The sequence below is a fragment of the Schistocerca serialis genome, chromosome 7 (assembly GCF_023864345.2).
Source record: "Schistocerca serialis cubense isolate TAMUIC-IGC-003099 chromosome 7, iqSchSeri2.2, whole genome shotgun sequence".
NCBI classification, from domain to species: domain Eukaryota; kingdom Metazoa; phylum Arthropoda; class Insecta; order Orthoptera; family Acrididae; genus Schistocerca; species Schistocerca serialis.
Window position 1 is genome coordinate 26,071,547 of NC_064644.1, and position 20,874 is coordinate 26,092,420.

The window sequence follows — 20,874 nt, forward strand, 5'->3', positions numbered from 1 at the left end:
CTGTAGCCTTTCACCCCTACTCTTATATCTGTACATCAAGGAAGCAATGATGGAAATAAAAGAAAGGTTCAGGAGTGGAATTAAAATACAAGGTGAAATGATGTCAGTGATACGATTCGCTGATGACATTGCTATCGTGAGTGAAAGTGAAGAAGAATTAAATGGTCTGCTGAACGGAATGAACAGTCTAATGAGTACACAGTATGGTTTGAGAGTAAATCGGAGAAAGACGAAGGTAATGAGAAGTAGTAGAAATGAGAACAGCGAGAAACTTAACATCAGGATTGATGGTCACGAAGTCAATGAAGTTAAGGAATTCTGCTACCTAGGCAGTAAAATAACGAATGACGGACGGAGCAAGGAGGACATCAAAAGCAGACTCGCTATGGCAAAAAAGGCATTTCTGGCCAAGAGAAGTCTACTAGTATCAAATACCGGCCTTAATTTGAGGTAGAAATTTCTGAGGATGTACGTCTGGAGTACAGCATTGTATGGTAGTGAAACATGGACTGTGGGAAAACCGGAACAGAAGAGAAAAGAAGAATTTGAGATGTGGTGCTATAGACGAATATTGAAAATTAGGTGGACAGATAAGGTAAGGAATGAGGAGGTTGCACGCAGAATCGGAGAGGAAAGGAATATGTGGAAAACAAGGAGAAGGGACAGGATGATAGACATCTGCTAAGACATGAGGGAATATCTTCCATGGTACTAGAGGGAGCTGTAGAGGGCAAAAACTGTAGAGCAAGACAGAGATTGGAATACGTCAAGCAAATAATTGAGGATGTAGGTTGTAAGTGCTACTCTGAGATGAAGAGGTTAACACAGGAAAGGAATTCATGGCGGGCCGCATCAAACCAGTCAGTAGACCGATGACCAAAAAAAACCTTCATCATCTACGGCACGATCCTCCTGCAGCATAGAACCACCAACCGAGGCCATTCTCTTCTCACAGCATTACAGTTCATTCGTTAATAAAGGTTGGTGTGGTACTGTGTCAGATGCTTTTCGTATATTAAGAGGTACTGCATCTATCTGCCAGCGTTGATCCACGTTATCCAGGATGCTGTGTGTTAAGAGTTAGAGTTTAGTTTCGAATTAACAGTTCCTACTCAATCCATGTTGGCTGGCATGGCATTCTGTTAATGAAACGAAGTTGGAGCTTAGAATATGTTCTAAGTCTCTGGTGCAGATAGATGTCAAACATTTTGACGGTAGTTTTGTGCATTCCCTGATACCCTTCTTGTAAGCGGATGTGGACTGTAATTTCTTCCAACCACTTGGTAGCGTGCTCTTTGGTCTAGGGGTCTACGGTATATTATGGGTAAAAGATAGAACGACGCAGTGGAAAATACTGTATAGAATCTCAGGAGATTCCAACGGTCTTGGAACTTTGTTGGATTTTAAAGATTTCAACTGTCGCTCAATTGCAGGGACACTAATAGCTACAGTAAATCACTGTCCATCGCCTTAGCTGGTCAGCGCATCTGACTGCCATGCAACGGGTGGGGGCTCGATTCCCGACTGGACACTGTATTGTGTTCACTGTTGTTTCATCGTTATCGAGGTACAAACTGCCCAGAGTAGCGTCAACTGAAAAGAGCTGTAACTCGGTGGGGGTCTCCCAGTGATCATTGCCATATAAACATTTCGTAATATTCTTCTCGGGTGTGCAGCCGGATCATAACATTATCTTGACACAATATTTCAGCGTTCCAACTGGCCGCCATCTTCAGGTGAGAGTGCTGGTACACGATCTCGCCGGAACTGATTTCTCAGCGCAAGCGGCGGCCCCTACATAGGCCGCAGAAGGCCCACAACGCGTGCGTGAGAAGGTGCCGTAACTGCCCTGTAGCGCAAGTAAACATACCGCGCCACCAGTGGTGGAAAGAGGCGAAATGGAGATATCGCTATCAAAAATTAAAAATTATTCCGACGATCGAAACACAGACCGTTGTTTTTTAATGTCTGATAACACCGGGTTTCAAGTCTTACTTAAAAGGTAACCCTTGTCGCTATTAATAAGATTATCAGATAAACCAATCTCTATGGATTCTTTTAAAACAAAGTCACGATAGCGAGAAGCAGGGGCAACCATTTCTGTCTCGTCGAACAGCATTCTGTGTCCCTCAGTGAGGCAGTGCTCCGTCACTGCAGGTTTCTCAGGCTGAAGCAAACGTGTGTGCCGCTGGTGCTCAACACATTGGTTCTGAATGGTCCAGATTTTCTGACCAATATAAGCCTTCCCACAGTGGCTAGGGATCTTGTACACACCGGGCTTACTCAAACAAGAGTCATCCTTAACAGAGCCAATACGTGCTCTAATCATTTCTGGCGGACGAAAAATACTTTTGATATGATATCTTTTTAGAATTCTTCCTACCCTCGAGGAAATGCTCCCAGCAAAAGGTAGAAAAGCCACCGATTTGCAGGTATCTTTTGGTGGTTTAGGCGAAGGTCCAAACTGGAAAGCACGACGGATCTGTTTATCTGTATAGCCGCTCTGCTTGAACACAACCTTGAGATGGTCCAATTCTTGTGTCAAGCTTTCTCCGTCTGAAATGGCATAAGCTCTTCTCGCCAACGTCTGCGGACCCCAGTACGCTGGAACGATGGATGACAGCTAGACGCATGCAGGTAACGGTGCCTGTGCGTAGGCTTTCGATAAACGCTGTGTCCCAGTGTCCCATCATCCATTCTGTACACCAGAACATCCAGAAACGGAAGCGTTCATTTTTGAGTGTATCACTTATATCTGCAGCAGGGTAGCGATCAGACTTGAATAGTGCTCTCGGATTTTCCTCAGTAAAGGAAAGTTTGAAAACAGGATTTAGGGTATCTGCTTTTGCTTCACTGCAACCACTTGCAGCTCCCGTGCCAGCCTTGAGGGTCTGGAAGCTAAATTCGTTGCCACTGACAGCGTTAATAGGTATCACCACAATATCTTCTGGTTTTCTGACACTTATTTCTTTAAGACTGAGTTATGATTGTCACTGGAGAATTCATATATTGTACCTTCGTCTGCCAAACGTGTCTCCTTTGGCATCCCTCTGTCTGGAGTCCACCAATCGTCGCAACTGAGTTTTCCTGGTAAGACACAGATGCCACCTCCTGTTTGCAGAGTTCACGCACGAGCTGATGACGGCGCAGTGCTTCGTGTTCTTCGCGGCGGGCTTCGAGACGTCGTCGACGACGATGAGTTTCTGCCTGCACGAGCTGGCGTTGCACCAGGACGTCCAGGAGCGGGTCCGGGCGGAGGTGGACGCGGTCGCGCGCAAGCACGGCGGCGCCATCACCTACGACGCCATCCAGGACATGACCTACCTCGACCAGGTCGTGGCAGGTGCGTCTACACCCACCAAACACGAGGTCTCTATCGCAGCGAAAAAGTAAACAAATCTTTTGCTCGCGATCCCCAAAAGCGACTACTAACTTTAATGTATTCTCACGGCGTACAAGCTCAGTGCTAATTCCATTTACTTTTTTTATTTGACCTGATCTTATTAGGACCATTAGGCCATCTCTTATATAGGAGCAGGGTTTCACATATACAGTACCTTTCCTTACCATCGTTACGTAAGAACTATTACTCCTACACTATTTGCTGAAAGAGGGTAGTTGATATTTCTACCGTTTAGGGTTAAAGACGTAGGATTTCGAGATATTTCTGGCTAATGAGTCTAGAATGACCAACCAGTACCGCCTGGTTTTGGATGAGCTGAGCTTTCGCCCTATATGTTCCGCAATTTTCATAGTGCACATAGGTCGGCACTGAGATTCTCGGTAGCTGCCTTCGCGGAGAGAACTGGAGATCATCAGCGTACATGTAGCATTTGCAGTAGTGCAAAACTAATGACATTTCAGATACTTTTGGGACCCAACACTGAACCCTGGGGGACAGCTGATACTACCTGCCTCCATTGTGACTTTATAGTGCCGAAAATGACGCATGCTGGTTGACGTCAGGTGCGAGCGAAACAACTGCACTTCACTTGGCGAGAAATGTAGGGTACTAAGTTCGGAAAGTAGGACATATTGTCAAAGACTCTGGTGGGGTCCAAGAGGGACATGAGTATGAACTCGTAATTTCTTCTGACGTCATCAGTCCCATAGAACTTAGAAATACTTAAACCTAACTAACCTAAGGACATCACACACATCCATTCCCGAGGCAGGATTCGAACCAGCGACCGTAGCGGTCGCGCGGTTCCAGACTGTAGCTCCTAGAACCGCTCGGCCACTACGGCCGGTCGCAGCATTCAAATTGGCGTCTGTAATGAAGGTGCGCTCCAAACCGAGAGCTGTCATTGACTTTCCTTTTGTCAGAAAAGCAGGGCATCGCAGATATTCTATGGCCCTTGCAGCAAGTCTAAGGAGATCTGGCAGTACACATACGCAAGGTGAGTCGTTGGGTGAGGCGTCTGCCGACATCGCAGTAAAGTCCACATACCCGTCCGAACACTCCCGCACTGGCTGGCCACCCACAACTGTGACTCCTACAATGTTAGAAGGTGCGGACACTCTCGTTCGAGGTGGTCGAGGAATCACAATCAAACACCTCACAGTCCAACTGGACGTCTCTGTTGGTAGTGCTGAAACAATCGTCCGTTAGCTGGGTCACTGGAAGGTGTGTCCATTGAGTTCCTCACCACCTGACCAAAGACCATCAAGAGCAACGAAGGATCATCGATGTGGAATTGGTGGCCGATTACGAGACTGGTCGTGGCAAGATTCTTCACTTCCAACTGGAAACAAAATGGCAATTCATGGAGTGGCTCCACACCGTCTCTCCTCCGAAAAAAAAAACCGTCAAATGCCTCACTCTCAGCCAATAATGCGATGTCGACGTTCCGCGGAGACTCTGAAGTGGCTATTCCATTTGATGTCTTTGCTCATGGTGCAACGAACAGCTCTGAAGTGTACTATGGTACACTCATAAAACTGAAGAAACGACTTCAGCCTGCTCGTCGCCACAAAAATGCAAACGAACTTCTTGGCCTCCCACACGTCTGCACACCCGAGAGGAGCTCACAAAACTTCATTGGACTTTTCTTCTTCATCCGACCTACAGTCTGGATTTCGCACCTCCTGACTTTTTGCCCAGTGAAGGGTGCACTCCGTGGGAAGCATTATACAGATGATGGGGAAGTTATTGATACAAGAAGTTGGTGCTGAGGTCACCAGTGGAGTGGTATCACTCAGGTGGTTGCGCAGAACCAAATGTTGAAAGATAGGATTTTGTAGCCAAAACAATGGGGAATAATATGATGTATTGGAAATCTGAATAAAACCAACCCGCTTTCAGGAAAAATAAATGTGTGGCATTTATTGAACGCTTTCGTATATAAAGGGTGTCCCAGGACTGTTGAGACAAACCCAGAAGGGCTTTAGAAGGTGTCTTGAGGAAAAAGTCGAGGGTAGCGACCAGCGTCCGCGAACCTCATCCAGCGACGCTAGAGAGCGTCGTATTTGTAGATGCCGGCGCCTGAGGTTAGGCCACCCCTTTGGCAACAAACCTGAGTTGGTACGCTTAGGTACAGTAGGCGGAAGGTCCAGCAAAGATGTTTGTTATTCAGTGACTGGGACTGAGTGCCACCATCGACAGTGGAGAAGATGGAGCTAGCTGCGGCATAAACAGGCTTCGTCTGCTATGAATGTGACACTCTGTTGACTTGGTGGACAGTTTTGGACAAATTTATCCGTCTGTCGTTTATTTTTCTTCCATGTACCCATAAGAACTGGAGGTCTTAGAGAATTCCAGAAGAAGAATAAACAGTGGCCAGAAACCTATGTACGAAACTATGGTCCACCAAGACAGAAGAGCATCGCATCAATAGGAGAAATGGACTTTCTGTACAGCAGCTAGTCCCATCTTCTCCAATGGCGATCGAGGCAATCAGTCGTGTTCACTGAGCAACAAACAACATTACGAAACATTTCGCATACAATCCGTCAGCGCACCTTTATTGCTGAAGGAATGAGCTAGTTGCAGGCGCCGGCGCTTGTAACTTCGACGCTCCGCATCGTCTTTGGGTAACGTTTCCGTACACAGATTCCGATTTGTTCCTCTAGAAACCTTCTACAACCCCCTGGAGTTGTTGCAACGTTTCTCGGTCATTGTGTATACAGGCTGGTCAGAAACAGTCTGGAAAGCTTGTACACGACTACCAGAGTAGGTTGTGCTAAGAAATAATCGTTGAGAGAAAAAAATCGATACGTTACGCCCGTTACGAGTTAATTGGTGCTGAAGATCCAAATCAGGCCATTGCGCACCAAATTCAGGTGGCCCGACACATACAATTAGTTGTTCGCATAGTATCGCGTATAACGCACAAGACTGCTGTGACTTCAGTTCGAGGTCGAACCTTACTACCGTCTCATATCCAATTTTTGTGTCGCTGATTGCCTTCAGTTTTAGGAGGAGCAGAGGAGGAGAAGATTAGTGTTTAATGTTCCGTCGACAACGAGGTCATTACATGCGAAACACAAGCTCGGATGAGTGCATGATCGGAAAGAAAATCGCCCGTGTCGTTTCTAAGGAACCATCCCAGCATTTGCCTGAAGCGATTTAGGAAAATCACCAAATACCCAAATCACGACGGCCGGACTCGGGTTTGAATCGTCGTCCTTCCGAATGCGAGTCCAGTGTGCTAACCACTACCCCAGATCACTCAATCGGTTTTAGGAAATCAAACAAAGATCACATTTGGCGACAAGGTCTCTCATCGACCACATGAATTTGCTCACGCTATGGCCTGGTTACTTAATTTTAGTATTAATTAAATAGTAAACGTACCCGATTTTTTTTTAAAAAAAATAAGAATTATTCATCAGCACACCCTACAATGCAACGACCTCACAACCTCTTCAGGCTGTTGCTGACCACCCATACTAGCTATTACCTGAAACAGTACTCGCCTGTCATAATGAAATCTACATCTACATCTACATGGATACTCTGCAAATCACATTTAAGTGCCTGGCAGAGGGTTCATCGAACCACCTTCACAATTCTCTATTATTCCAATCTCGTATAGCGCACGTAAAGAACGAACACCTATATCTTCCCGTACGAGCTCTGATTTCCCTTATTTTATCTTGGTGATCGTTCCTCCTTATGTAGGTGGGTGTCAACAAAATAATTTCCCATTCGGAGGAGAAAGTTGGTGATTGGAATTTCGTGAAAAGATTCCCTAGTAACGAAAAACGACTCTGTTTTAATGATGTCCAGCTCAAATCCTGTATCATTTCTGTGACATTCTCTCCCATATTTCGCGATAATAGAAAGCGTGCTGCCTTTCTTTGAACGTTTCAGATATACTCCGTCAGTCCTATCTGGTAAGGATCCCACACCAAGCAACAGTATTCTAAAAGACGACTGACAAGGGTAGTGTAGGCAGCCTCCTTAGTAGATCTGTTACAGTTTTTAAGTGTTGTGCCAATAAAACGCAGTGTTTGGTTAGCCTTCCCCGCAACAATTTCGATGTGTTCCTTCCAATTTAAGTTGTTCGTTATTGTAATACCTAGGTATTTAGTTGAATTTAAGGCTTTTAGATTAGCCTGATTTATCGTGTAACCTAAGTTTAACGTGTTCCTTTTAGCACTCATGTGGATGACCTCACACTTTTCGTTATTTAGGGTCAACTCACTAAAAACCTTCAACATTCTATACGCAGAGACACGACGTGTATCTGTTTGTCGTACAGATTTTAAATGACGCCATCGCTGTGAGTCTTCAAGCGTCTCAGAAGTTATAAGAGACGACGCGCAGTAAATTAAACCCGACTGACTTGTGACTTATATTAGAATGGAAACATGGAGTAAACCGCTTCAGAATTCTATAATAATTGTTAGATTATATTTAAAACTACTGTTAAATGTTGTTAAGATGCATATGGACTCATAAATGTTTGTCGGAAGAATGGGAAAACGGGATGATAATTGTAGTGTCCAAAAAGGGAGACAGGAAAGTATTTGATAACTATCGATGGTTCGCACTTATGGCATAAGCAGAAAAAGATATGGAAACGATATGGGAAAGAAAATTGAAGAAATAAGGCGGACGTCTTTTAGAAGAGGATCAGTACGGATTTAGACGTGGTATATCGACAGTGCACGAAATCTTTAGTATGATACAGTTGATGGAAGGACGTAGGGAGGGGAAAGATCTGTTGATGACATTTCTTGACATGTTGATGATGGCCTACGATAGAATCCTCAGAGGAAAGGGATAGGAAATCCTGGAGAAAAATTGATTTGGAATACAAACAACTAAAAGCCTTCAAGCAATATATGACTAAAGCTTTACCTATGTCCCGACCCACGTTGGAAGAAGTCAGTGGTTCAGGAATGTTATGAGGTTGAGACAAGGAAGTTTGGGGTCACCATTATTATTGACAGTGATGATGGATGAAACTTTGAAAGAGACAAAAGAAGCTCATAGGAAAATGAGATGAAGTTACTGCTTTTTGCCGATGATATTGTGGTGTGAACAGCCGACAATAAGGAGATACAAGAAATAATAGTCTTCCTAAATGAAAAAATTGCGAGATATGGAATTAAATGGAGTGTGCAGAAAATCGGTAGTATGTTGGTACCCGGAGGACAGAAAGACGGAAATGGACATATCAGCATTACGGAACATGATGCTAAAAGTATAGAGACTTGTATTGTGATAATGAAAAATGCAAGAACAGAGAATGAAGTTAGCAAAAGGGTAGACCTGGACAGTGATAAGAAAAGAGAGGCGTAGAATCCGGCCCATTGAAATGAAATCCTTAAGAAGTATGTTAGGGAAGCCGAGAAAAGACAAGACTGAGCAATGAAAATGTCAGGAACGAAACTGGAGTAGAAAAGATTCAGAGAATTAGGAAGAACTGGTTAAAATGGTTTGGAATGGAATATGGAAGAATGCCAAAACGAATAAGAGAGATCAAGTCGGAGGGCAAGGGGGGCATAGAGGAAGATTTAGAGTGTAAGATGGATTGAGTCAATGAAGGAGGGTTTAAGAAGAATAAATATGAACTGCAACAAAACAGTTCTAGAAGAAGAACTGATAGAAAGACAGAGGAGAGTGCAGAAGTACAAATAATGTCCCAACCTAGCTTGGTGCCAGACGAAGGGGAAATGAAGACGACGACGTCGACGAGGACGACCATTGTGAAAGGGATATACCGGTACGTAAATTGGTTAAGATGCGTAAAATTTGTTACTTTTATGCATACAAAACAAAACAAAGAAGACTGTCACACAAATCTCACAATCAGAAAATTATTGTTTCAAATTGAAAATAACGCCTTCAGCTTAAAGATTTTTTAATATTATCAGTTATCTGTTTATAGAATTATTGCTTTTGTGAGTATAATTATTTTGCATGTTTTCATACATGCTAAAGCACGAGAAGCTTGTCGGACCGCTGGTAAAGCAGAGATAAGTCAAACTGCAGTTTCATTAATAAAATAATTATTTGGTACCATCGTTTGGCCTGTTAGCATACCGTTTGGCTTTTATTCGTGTACATTTAGTTTTATAAAAAAAAGTAAATTGAAATTTTGACATCGTCACTGGGCTCTACTAACCGGAACACTTTAGCATTATAAAAAGAATGCTCTGACTCGGTCACACATTATTTGTTAGTACTTGCTCACACAAAAATTATAACACTACAAAAAATTAATAGAGATGCTGACGTGTAAGTGTTGCTCTTTGTACCCCGTAGGCCTAGCGGTAATGCAACTCTTCTTTTGGGCATTAACACACCAAGTTCCGTCGAAAAGAAGGCTCCGGTATTATTTACCAGGTCTCGGTCACACTGCCGCACGCGAACGAAGCGGAAAGTAAACTTTCAATTTCTTAAAAATTTTCTTCTTCCTATCAAAATTCATGTATATGAGATATCACCTCAGCCACGCGTCCAGACTCGTGGATTTCCTTCAGAGATATTACATTAACTAGTAGCTGACGGGAAGACAAGTAGTGAAACGAAAGTTATGTTTGACGTATCCAAAGGACGCGTGATTCACCCTTTCTTGTTCTTCATCTAAAATTAAAAATTTTGGAGAAATCATGAGCTTTATTCTTAGACTGTTTTAAAGATGTAAAGCCTTCGAATAATGTCGGGTGGAGTCTACAAACGAACGAAGTGAATCAAAGAATTATCCAGATAAGATGCATATTCTGGACAGCGAAATACAGAGGAGTTCCGGTTAAGACATTCACGGATTTCTACAGTATCACGGAGACGTAGATCTTTTCAGGTTAAGTTCGTAAGAGAGCCTTTCTAAAGCTCTCTTGTTGTGAAGGGATAACAGGTGCAACTGCAAGTCTCCTGTCGTTGTACTATCTGCAGACGATCTGTCTGTTTGAGAATTTGCTGTATTAAGTTCTCTGACGTGGAAACACTGACGAAAATTTAGATTTTATTTCGTAGACGACTGCCTTCCATCCGCTCAAGAACGTTCGTCCGATGGTAATGTCAGGAAATTGGTAGTAAACTGCCCGTTCACCCACATCTGTTTACCATTACACATGTGGATGATGACAATCTGGTCAACAAAAGGAGATGACGGTAGACGCTGAGCGGAATAGAATACCCCAATGTGATCCTAGCAATAAAATGGTGTCTTTCTCTGCGTGGAGTCTCTGTGTGGCTCTCAGTAGGCCCCACTATCCTCCTTGCAGAGACGCTGCGCTTGTACCCGCCGCTCCCGTTCCTGGACCGCGTGTGCGAAGTGCCGTACAAGCTGCCGGGGTCCGGCGCGGTAATCGAACCCGGCACCAGGGTCTTCATTCCGGTGTGCGGCCTGCACAGCGACCCCCGGTACTTTCCGCAGCCCGACAAGTTCGACCCAGAAAGGTTCAGCGAGCAGAACAAAGCCAGCATCAATCGCAACGCCTACCTTCCCTTCGGAGAGGGACCGAGGAACTGCATTGGTAAGTCTGTGCCCGCAACTGTACTACACTCTGTTCTACTGCTCTCGAAGACTGTTTTCACTTTTGACAGTTTTGGAATATTAAATGACACAAGATTTACACACATGTGGCTGCGCCAATAACTTTTATTCGTCACACTAAACATGTTCCTCACCAAATGACCCTTTAAAGAGTATTTCTGTCCGAGAGAACTGAAAAATACAGTACTGTAAAATGCACGATTTGGCTTTACAGCCGGCCGGAGTGGCCGAGCGGTTCTAGGCGCTACAGTCTGGAACCGCACGACTGCTACGGTCGCAGGTTGGAATCCTGCCTCGGCATGGATGTTCGTGATGTCCTTAGGTGAGTTAGGTTTAAGTAGTTCTAAGTTCTAGGGGACTGATGACCTCAGAAGTTAAGTTCCATAGTGCTCAGAGCCATTTGGCTTTACAAAAGTTCAAGTAAGGCAACACGTAGCAGAACACATACGCAATAAAATAAAGCTATAAATTAATATTATGAAGACCAAATATGTGGACTTAACAGTAGCCCTGAATTTTATTTCAGCTTTAATACTTGAAAATTATCAATTTAAACTTACGTACCAGTTATTGACGTAAGGAGAAGTTCCCATTTTGGACCTGTAATATACACCTGGAAAACATGTTGCAGTAAAGGCTTTCCTATTCTTTTACATTATATTAGTTTCTTTGGTCGCTGCGTACAGGCTATTCGAACTCATGTGTTTACTTTCCACTAACATCTAAATAGTTTAAAGTAAAAATTTCAAGTCTCTTAATATTGAGTTAACAACATAGTTTCCAAAAAAACGAAATAACGTGCACAAATTCAAAATCATCTATTATATTGTAAAGTCCTTTCTATATTTTTCAGTTCTATTTGTTTCTTTGGTCACTGGTTACAGGCTATTCGAACTCACGTGGTTACTTTCCACAAATATCTAACTAATTTAAAATAAGAATTTCAAGTCTCTTAATATTGAGTTAACAACATAGTTTCTAAACAAACTAAATAACGTGCACAAATTCAAAATCATCTATTATAATGTAAAGTCATAGTAATAACAATTTCATGTGCCATTTACAAATATTCGTTTTGTAAATTAAAACGCCTTTTCATTGGTGCAATCTATATTTATTTAGGAACATAAAAATAAATTTAATAGATAAATAAAGGACAGATAGCAGCAAAAATATATAGTTTCAACTTATAAAACGAATATTTGTGTAATTGCTGCAGAGAATGGTCACCCCAACAAAGTTGTCGCTTTATTATCACTTCGGAATGAGCACATTAATACTACGCGTAATACATAGAGGTTGTCGTTTGGTTCGTTTTTCCCTCCATTTCTTCCATTCTCTTTCTGCTGGCCTTTTTCCTCTCTCCACGTCATTTTGTTCAAGTTCCCTTCTTTGATCTTCCCTCTTGGTCAGCTTGCCATTTATGAATTTTGGTCTTGGAGATAAGGTGTTGGACATAGTCTGGTGTCACTCCTATCAATTTCAGATCAGTTATGATCTCATTTTATCACATCCGTTATGGCCTTACTTTAGTTGTCAAAGAATTCGATTGTTTGTTTTATAAGTCCGTCTCGGTTCATTGTTTTATTGTGCACATTGAACGTTAACCTTTGTCTTATAATGTCACCATAGATATTAGTGTATTCATTTCCTGTGTGCTTCTGAGTCGGTATTGTTCGTCTACAACTTTCAGTCTGAGAATTTTTCTTACAGTCATGCGCTCCTTTTTCTCACGGTATTCAATTCCTATTTTCCCGTTCAACATATGTGTTTCTGATGCATAGAAGCGTTCTGATTAAATTAAAGTGATGTAATGTCTTAGTTTAGTGTGCTCTGAGATACATTTCTTATTGCAGATATTTGAGTAAGTCGGTATGCAGTTCCTATCTTTTGGCCACTAATTACGTAAACCAGTTTGATTTCCTGGAAATGGTAGGAAAATGTGACAAAATATTGATTTAGCAATTTATCCTAGAGGTAAGAGGTAAATCAACTTTTATGGCGTCTGTAGACTTAGAAAACATTTTGGATAATGTTGACTGATGTAAACGCTTTGAAAGTCTTTTCTGAATACTGCCAATACGCGAACCACTTAGGGTTCTAACGGATTTGTTAAATAATACAATTTTTGGTTCTCTAAAGTGTGCCACAAAGGTCGAAGAATAGTTGACAACGGCAGTTTAACCTGAACCTAGGTCGGTAGTAGGCAACGGCATTGCAGCATTGGTACACCGGTTCCCGTCAGATGACCGAAGTTAAGCGCTGTCGGGCGTGACCGGCACTTGGATGGGTGACCATCTGGGCCGCCATGCGCTGTTGCCATTTTCGGGTTCCACTCTGCCTCGCGATGCCAATTGAGGAGCTACTCGATCGAATAGTAGCGGCTCCGGTCAAAGAAAACGTCATAACGACCGGGAGAGCGGTGTGCTGACCACACGCCCGTCCTATCCGCATCCTCAACTGAGGATGACACGGTGGTCGGATGGTCCCGATGGGCCACTTGTGGCCTGTAGACGGAGTGCTTAGGTACGTAGTACAATAAGCGATGTGCGCGTATTTTGTAAAGGCATAGAAGAAATCTTCACGTATTTTGATAAGAAATATAGCAACTTTTAAGCGTTACTTTATTTTCGTGCAAAGATTGAATTTTCGTTCACGATCATATATGTGTGTGGAACATTCTCCATAACTATCTTTCATGTAAGCAAACTAGTACACTCTGAACAAATAATTGTGTATTACGAAAATATACAGTTTGTATGCCACAATGTATTATCTCGCCAAGACGCGTCATTTTTACTATACCCTGTTGGTCTAATGTGTCACAAAATTGGAATTTGGTGGCTAAACTTGATGTGGATACTGGTATTATGTAGCATTTGATTATGAGAATATAGTTAAGTCCCTTAGAGAACCGTGGCACAATAGATCCTATCAGTAAATGTCGCAGCCTTCCTCAATAGTCCGTTTCTGTACACCAGTGAAACACAGTCGCATGTAGTTCAAGGTCAAAAGCAGTAAAAGACACTATTAGCCAGTCAGAGACGAGACTTACACTTTTAAAGTGCAGAATATCTTGCATTAACCTCAACTCCGCAAAAATTGTGCTGGGCAGATTATGAAAGTTCGTTTTAGTACATCCGGCAACTGAGCCTCGTTTAGGCCTAAGTATCTAACTCAACTCTTACTGTATTGCCTGTTTAGCATGTTATTTTAACCATACATGCTCTGCACTGATACAGAATAATAACACAAATAATTTAAAACTTGGAATAACATTGTGACACTTAATCTGGGAATCGACAGTCATGTTTCAGGCACCAAGTGTATCTCATCCTGTAAATTACACAGTAATGCACGCTTCGAGCGACACCTACTATAGATTATGACTCACACACTGTCAGCTTCTGGTGATCGAGTTCTGTCTGAGTTATGAATGCCCATTTATTTCTTTGGATCTGTCAACCACCACAGTCTTGCCTGCTTAGCGTATAGCGTAATATTTTAGATGACGAGTATTTTGTACAGTTATAGAACAACAACAACAAATCAAACCATTTAATTGTGGAAATATTTAATCTTTGGCTCCACTGTACTTTGAAATAAGCGTCATCAAACATCAAACATAGCTCGTTACCAAGTGCGCATTAACCTTGAAATTAGATCATGAGTTCTACGTGTATTTTGATGAATAATAAGGATAATTTAGATGTGGAAGTATTTAATTTTAGCGTCCATTTTGCCTTGAACCAGATGGGGTTCAAATATTGACCTTTACTCGTACCAGATAGGAGATGCAGAGAACAAGATGGGATATATCTGACTCGTTGTTTCGTTTTAATGGACAGTAAAACACTGAGCTGCGATTTGGACGGCTGAATGTGTGTGTGTATATGTGTGTGTGTGTGTGTTTGTGTTCGAGAGCGACAGACAGAGAGAGAAAGAGAGAGATTCAGATGGCTGTGAGCACTGCTTTCCACATCTGCCTTTATAATCTGCGATGGTGGTCGATGTGTCAACAGTTCTGCTCCCACACAATCACCGGCCTCATCATGGGCTTTGTTAAGCGTTATTACTGGTTCTTGATACTTTGTAAGTAGGCTTTCGTTCGATATTTGATGTCTGTCGTCAGGCATCTGGGAACTCAGTTATGCTCTGCACTGAACCAAACGAACGTGTGAACACTTACCCCAATTTCGAGTCGTATCAAGACCTGTGCATCTTCATGTTTCAAGTGGTGCAGTTCCTCCGACACTTAATGGTCTTCCAAAGATCCATAAGGAAGAAATTCCTGTGTGTCCGATAGTGAGAAACATTGTCTCTTCAACGTATGACTGTGCCAGACGTTTATCGTCGTTATTAAGATCTACTGTGCCAAAATGTGTTCATCACATACGTAACTCCGCCGACTTCATTGGAAAACTAAAATCACTGAGAGTGAGCAGTTCTGGTATATTAGTCAGTTTCGATGTACGAGTATTGTTTTTGTCCACAAAGTTTCCCCATTCGGAATATTATCTGTTATCGGCAAAACCTTTGATAAAGGGATTTCAGCTTTGCTTAAACATAGCAAGACTTGAAAATAGTTTTTATTTAATCAGAATTTTTTTTAAAAAAAGACTGATGTTGTCGTCAAGGGTAGTCCCTTTTGTCGGCCCTTGTGGCCAACTTGTTTATGGAGGGCTTCGAGGAAATGGCGTTGGAATCTGCAAGCTTGAAGCACAGAGCATTTTACTCTTATGTTGATGACAGATTTGTAGTGTCGCTCTATGGTGAAGTTAAATTACAAGAATTTTTAAACCACCTGAATTCCAGACACAGACACGAAAATCGAAAAAGAGGAATGCTTCCCATTTTTGATGTTTTTGTACGACGCAAAGATGATGCCACTTTGAGACATGTAGTATATCGAAAAATGACGCATACCGATTTACATTTAAGTGCAAATAGTTCAAATGGCTCTGAGCACTATGGGACTCAACTGCTGTGGTCATAAGTCCCCTAGAACTTAGAACTACTTAAACCTAACTAACCTAAGGACAGCACACAACACCCAGCCATCACGAGGCAGAGAAAATCCCTGACCCCGCCGGGAATCGAACCCGGGAACCCGGGCGTGGGAAGGGAGAACGCTACCGCACGACCACGAGATGCGGGCCTGCAAATAGTTGCTATGTCTCTCCCAGACGATGAGTGTTCTCAGGACTCTCTTACACAGAGCACACATAACTGCTGGTGAGAGCAGTTTGGAGGACAAGCGTCTTCACTTGAACAGAGTTTTTGAAACCGATGCCGATTCTACCCAGCTGATACGTACGGCTCTATGCATGAAACCAACGGTGGGCGCAAGAAATGCATAAGAAGACACTCAAAGTTTGAAGTCCACTGCTTTCCTAAAAAATGGGGTCCACCAATAATTGGACGTAACTTCAGCAAACACAAGGTAAGAGTGATTTTTGCCCTTCACCCGAGAGAGCAGCACTTCTGGGTTCCACTGAAAACGATTTAGTGCTTCGGAAGCCTGGAGTTTACAGGACACACTGTGAGCGTGGCCAATTATACAGCGGACTGACGACACGTCAGCCCTTGAAAGATGCATAGAACACCATAGGTAGCAGAGCACTGTATTGGCATTGGGCACTGTATGATGTACGACGGCGTCGAAATTTTAGTCTCGACTTCATCTTTCTGGGACTCACTTGCGAAAGAAGTAACTGAAATTCGATTGGAACCGAATTTAATTTATAGATTTAGAGATATAGCGGCTTAAGCTTTGCTAAATCGTGGAATCTGTCAGTTTGTTATAAGCTTAAAATGACGTCGCCACAGTGTATCTCACACTGATACATCGATAACACAGCGTGGATCGACCGGGCAGCCACAGATATAATTCACGCAGATATTGTACCTCTTTGCCACCGATCAAACGTCTCTGGCGTCTTGTATACCTGTGACCGCATGCGCAGTGGCGCGATCTGCGGGTTTAAAAGGACGGGACGAGTGCTGGAGTGGCTCACTCTTAAGATGACTGAATGACACACGTCTGTAATGTTACAAGATGAAGCTGAATTTGTGCGGCTGTACGCCCGAAATTTAGTGCAGTTATCAAAGCCAGGCTAAACATTTGCGCAACTGTTTTCGGATAGTACTTCATTATAAACTACAATATCTATAGTGATGTTAACACTGTCCACCAGATAGTTAATACATAAAAAAGACAGCCTGACGTTATTCCACGTTTCAAAATGAATATTTATGTGTGATAACATCCAGTGAGTGTCTTAATCACGAAACGGTCGTCTGGCCACAAATGAGATTTGATACCTCATATGGCCGTACTTTTCATTAACACTCGTAGTTGTGGTACTCCGTCAGACCCTGATGTCTTATATCGAGTTAGAGATTTCATTTGCCTTTCAACACCACTAATATTGCTCACTAGATCACTCATCTTACAAGGGAACCTCCCCATCACACCCCCGTCAGATTTAGTTATAAGTTGGCACAGTGGATAGGCCTTCAAAAACTGAACACAGATCAATCGAGAAAACAGGAAGATGTTGTGTGGAACTATGAAAAAAATAAGCAAAATATACAAACTGAGTAATCCATGTGCAAGATAAGCAACGTCATGGATAGTGGGAGCTCAGGAGCGCCGTGGTCCCGTGGTTAGCGTGAGCAGCTGTGGAACCAGAGGACCTTGGTTCAAATCTTCCCTCGAGTGAATAGATTACTTTCTTTATTTTCGCAAAGTTATGTCTGTCCGTTCGTTCATTGACCTCTCTGTTCATTGTAATAAGTTTAGTGTCTGTGTTTTGCGACCGCACCGCAAAACCGTGAGATTAGTAGACGAGAGGACGTGCCTCTCCAATGGGAACCGAAAACATTTGATCGCAAGGTCATAGGTCAACCGATTCCTCCACAGGAAAACACGTCTGATATATTCTATACGACACTGGTGACGGCATGTGCGTCACATGACAGGAATGTGCTCTCGACCCACCTAACTTGTACACTTGGCGAATGGGTAAAAAGATTCTTCTACCTTGCCCGATTTAGGTTTTCTTGTGGGTGTGATAATCACTCCTAAAAAAGTGATGAAAACATAAGCGTTTGTCACACAAAGTGCAACAAATGAATGCAATAGTTCCACAGTGGCACAGTTTACCCTGTGCTCTGTCAAAACATATGTTTTTAACGTTTTCAAATTTTTCCGTGTGTTGCCCAAGCAAATCTGAACATGTCCTGGAATTTTGGAGAGCGAAGTTTATTATGTGTGAGTGCCTCAACTTTGATAATTGCCTGAAAATAAAAAATTAAACTTTTCACTCGAGGGAAGACTTGAACCAAGAAACTTTCGTCACGCTAACCACGGGGCCATTTTTTTTGTTTTTCTTTTTTTGGACCGCTTTTTCTATTTTTTTATTATATATATATATATATCAGGTAGTGGAGTGGGGTGGCGGAGGCAAGGTGGGCAGGGGTCGCGACCCAAGGCCTGGCCACGATGTCCCCACGAAGCCGCGTCATTGCTTTAGTTTTAGTGCGTGGGTAATACGTCTCATCCGGGAATAAGATAGTCTTGGGGTCGATATGATTCCGCATTACTCGAAGGAAGGACCACGGCGCTCCTGAACTCACACTGTCCTTGATGTTACATATCTTGCACATGGACACTCAGTTTGTATATTTTGCTTATTTTTTTCATAGTTCCACACAACTTCTTCCTGTTTTCTCGATTGATCTGTGTTCAGTTTTTCAAGGCCTATCCACTGTGCCAACTTATAACTAAATCTGAGGGGCGTTCGATGGGGAGGTTCCCTAGTTAGCAGCAGTGCAGCTATTGAGTAATGGTTACAGTCCATGATTTTACGTTCTTGAGGGACATTCTAACATATAATTCAACGTTTTGGCTCTTGTTCTGCTGTGTTCTAATTTGGTCGCGGTCTCGTCTACCTGCTACAGGAATGCGGTTCGGCCAACTGCAGACCAAGGTGGGGCTGGCATCGATGCTGCAGAAGTTCCGCTTCGAGACGTGCGACGAGACGGCAGTGCCGCCCAGGTTGGCACCCCTGTCATTCGTGATGGCGCCCGTGGCTGGCGTCTTCCTCAGGGTGACGCGGCGCTGGGAGGCTGCACCGGCCTAGACTCACCGCAAGATGAGGACCCCGAGCCGAGTCTGACCTGCCGTGTCGTCTACACGTACACTATTCCTGATGTCTGTCCTTGTTCGGTGCACAGGCTGTAAAAAGTCTTTCCACCCACAACAATGACACTGGATGCCATGTATATGCTTACGAGGATATGATTTGTGGTTCTCTATACCTCCGCATGTGGAAAACACACGCTTGTAAAAATGAATAAATCTGCTACTACATACCGTATAATTTTGTGGCATATTTTAACAAAATCTGTAAATAGTATTTGTATTTACAACATTAGGAATTCACTTGTAAAAAATGGGTGAATCCCTCTACAAAAACCTCCAGAAGATAGTTCATTCTTGACACACATGGCTACAGATTAGTTAGCCAGATGAGTCACGCTCTGATGTGTTCCAGACAATCCTGCACGGATATGTATGAAGAAAACGCAGCATCAGCGAGACCTGTTTTGATCTTAGGAATGATGCACGAATGAGGAACAAGTTAGTTTTCGTCCAGGAGTCAAAATGGAAATGTAGTAGACCACTTCGGCTCGTACGACTTGAAAGGAAAATGTCCGATATAACAGAACACCGATTCTGCGATTAAACGGCCCGAATCAAGATAAAATTTCAGGTAATGTTAGAACTCTAACAAGAGATAAAGCGAAGATTATATATCTTGCCACTTGTCTACTTGTCTCCTAAATCTGTTTTGAAAAGCGTTGGGTAATGTCTACAAAAGGAACCAAATCAGTGTGGTGGAAAACTGGGTCGGGAGCAGGCATACTTCTTTTTAGTTGTGAGAAGAGACTTCTTGGTATCTCAGGTGTAATCTGCATAATGGAAACAGTAACTTTGAAAGATAATTGTTAGTTTTGTAAACTCATGTTTGTACGCGTCTGGTTGGCATCTGAAAAATTTGTATTAAACTAATTTTGATATTGAAATACGTAAATCTCAGTGCAGGGCAACAGAATTACGTTAAAATTAATTTTTTGAACGAAAGTATGTGAAGCTAACGCTGTACGATGCGAAATCCAAGCTAGCCAGTACGTCAACTGCGAGAGAGCAGTCGTTTTCAATGAAATTTATATATGCTGTTTAACTGCAAAAGAAATGACTCAGATTAAAATGTTGGTCCTGAATATTGTCAGACTTCATCTTCAGTCTTGCAAACAATGAGTGTACCAGAATTACTAACTCAATTACACAAAAAATTAACGTAACATTTAACCCATCTGACTTGCTGCTAAAACTGCTGGAAAACGCACAAGATAGAACCTTATTTTGATATCATTTGCCAATATTAAGCCTTTGAAGTAATATGTTATTTTCAGAGATACGACTGACGATCACTGTCCCTTACAGTAGACTTGAAATTTGGTGGTAATTAAATTTGTTATCCTACCTGTGCGCAAGGAACGCTCGTCTGTTCAGCAACCTGTTACTATTAAGATAATAATGAAACTGTCAGAAACACAAATTTCATTTACCGTACTTGCGATGTGCAACGCAAGACTGTAGGCATCTTATTGCTTTTCATAAAGAAGTTTCTGTAGCACACAACTCGTGATCTGCAATGCGAGTATGCAAACACATTCATAAAGGCAGAGAATGGAAAATGAGGAAAAAACTTAACGACTGATAATTGAAGACAAAGACTCCAATTATAACTATGCTTCATTAAGTTATAACCATAATACACGCTTACATGGAGTTCTCACAATTAGATAAATAGCCGACCGAGCGGTTCTAGGCGCCTCAGTCGGGAACCGC

General features: G+C 42.5%; 1 protein-coding gene across 1 annotated transcript in view; it reads left to right on the forward strand.

Moving 5' to 3' along the window:
* The window catches only part of LOC126412723 (cytochrome P450 6a2-like), a 101,914-nt gene extending 82,585 nt beyond the window's left edge, over positions 1–19,329 (forward strand). The window contains exons 5-7 of the mRNA XM_050082447.1: positions 3,122–3,343; positions 10,681–10,932; positions 18,918–19,329. Of these exons, the coding sequence (XP_049938404.1) occupies positions 3,122–3,343; positions 10,681–10,932; positions 18,918–19,099 (656 nt within the window). The 3' untranslated portion in view covers positions 19,100–19,329. The remainder of the gene's footprint in view (positions 1–3,121; positions 3,344–10,680; positions 10,933–18,917) is intronic.
* The last annotated feature ends 1,545 nt before the right edge of the window (positions 19,330–20,874 follow it).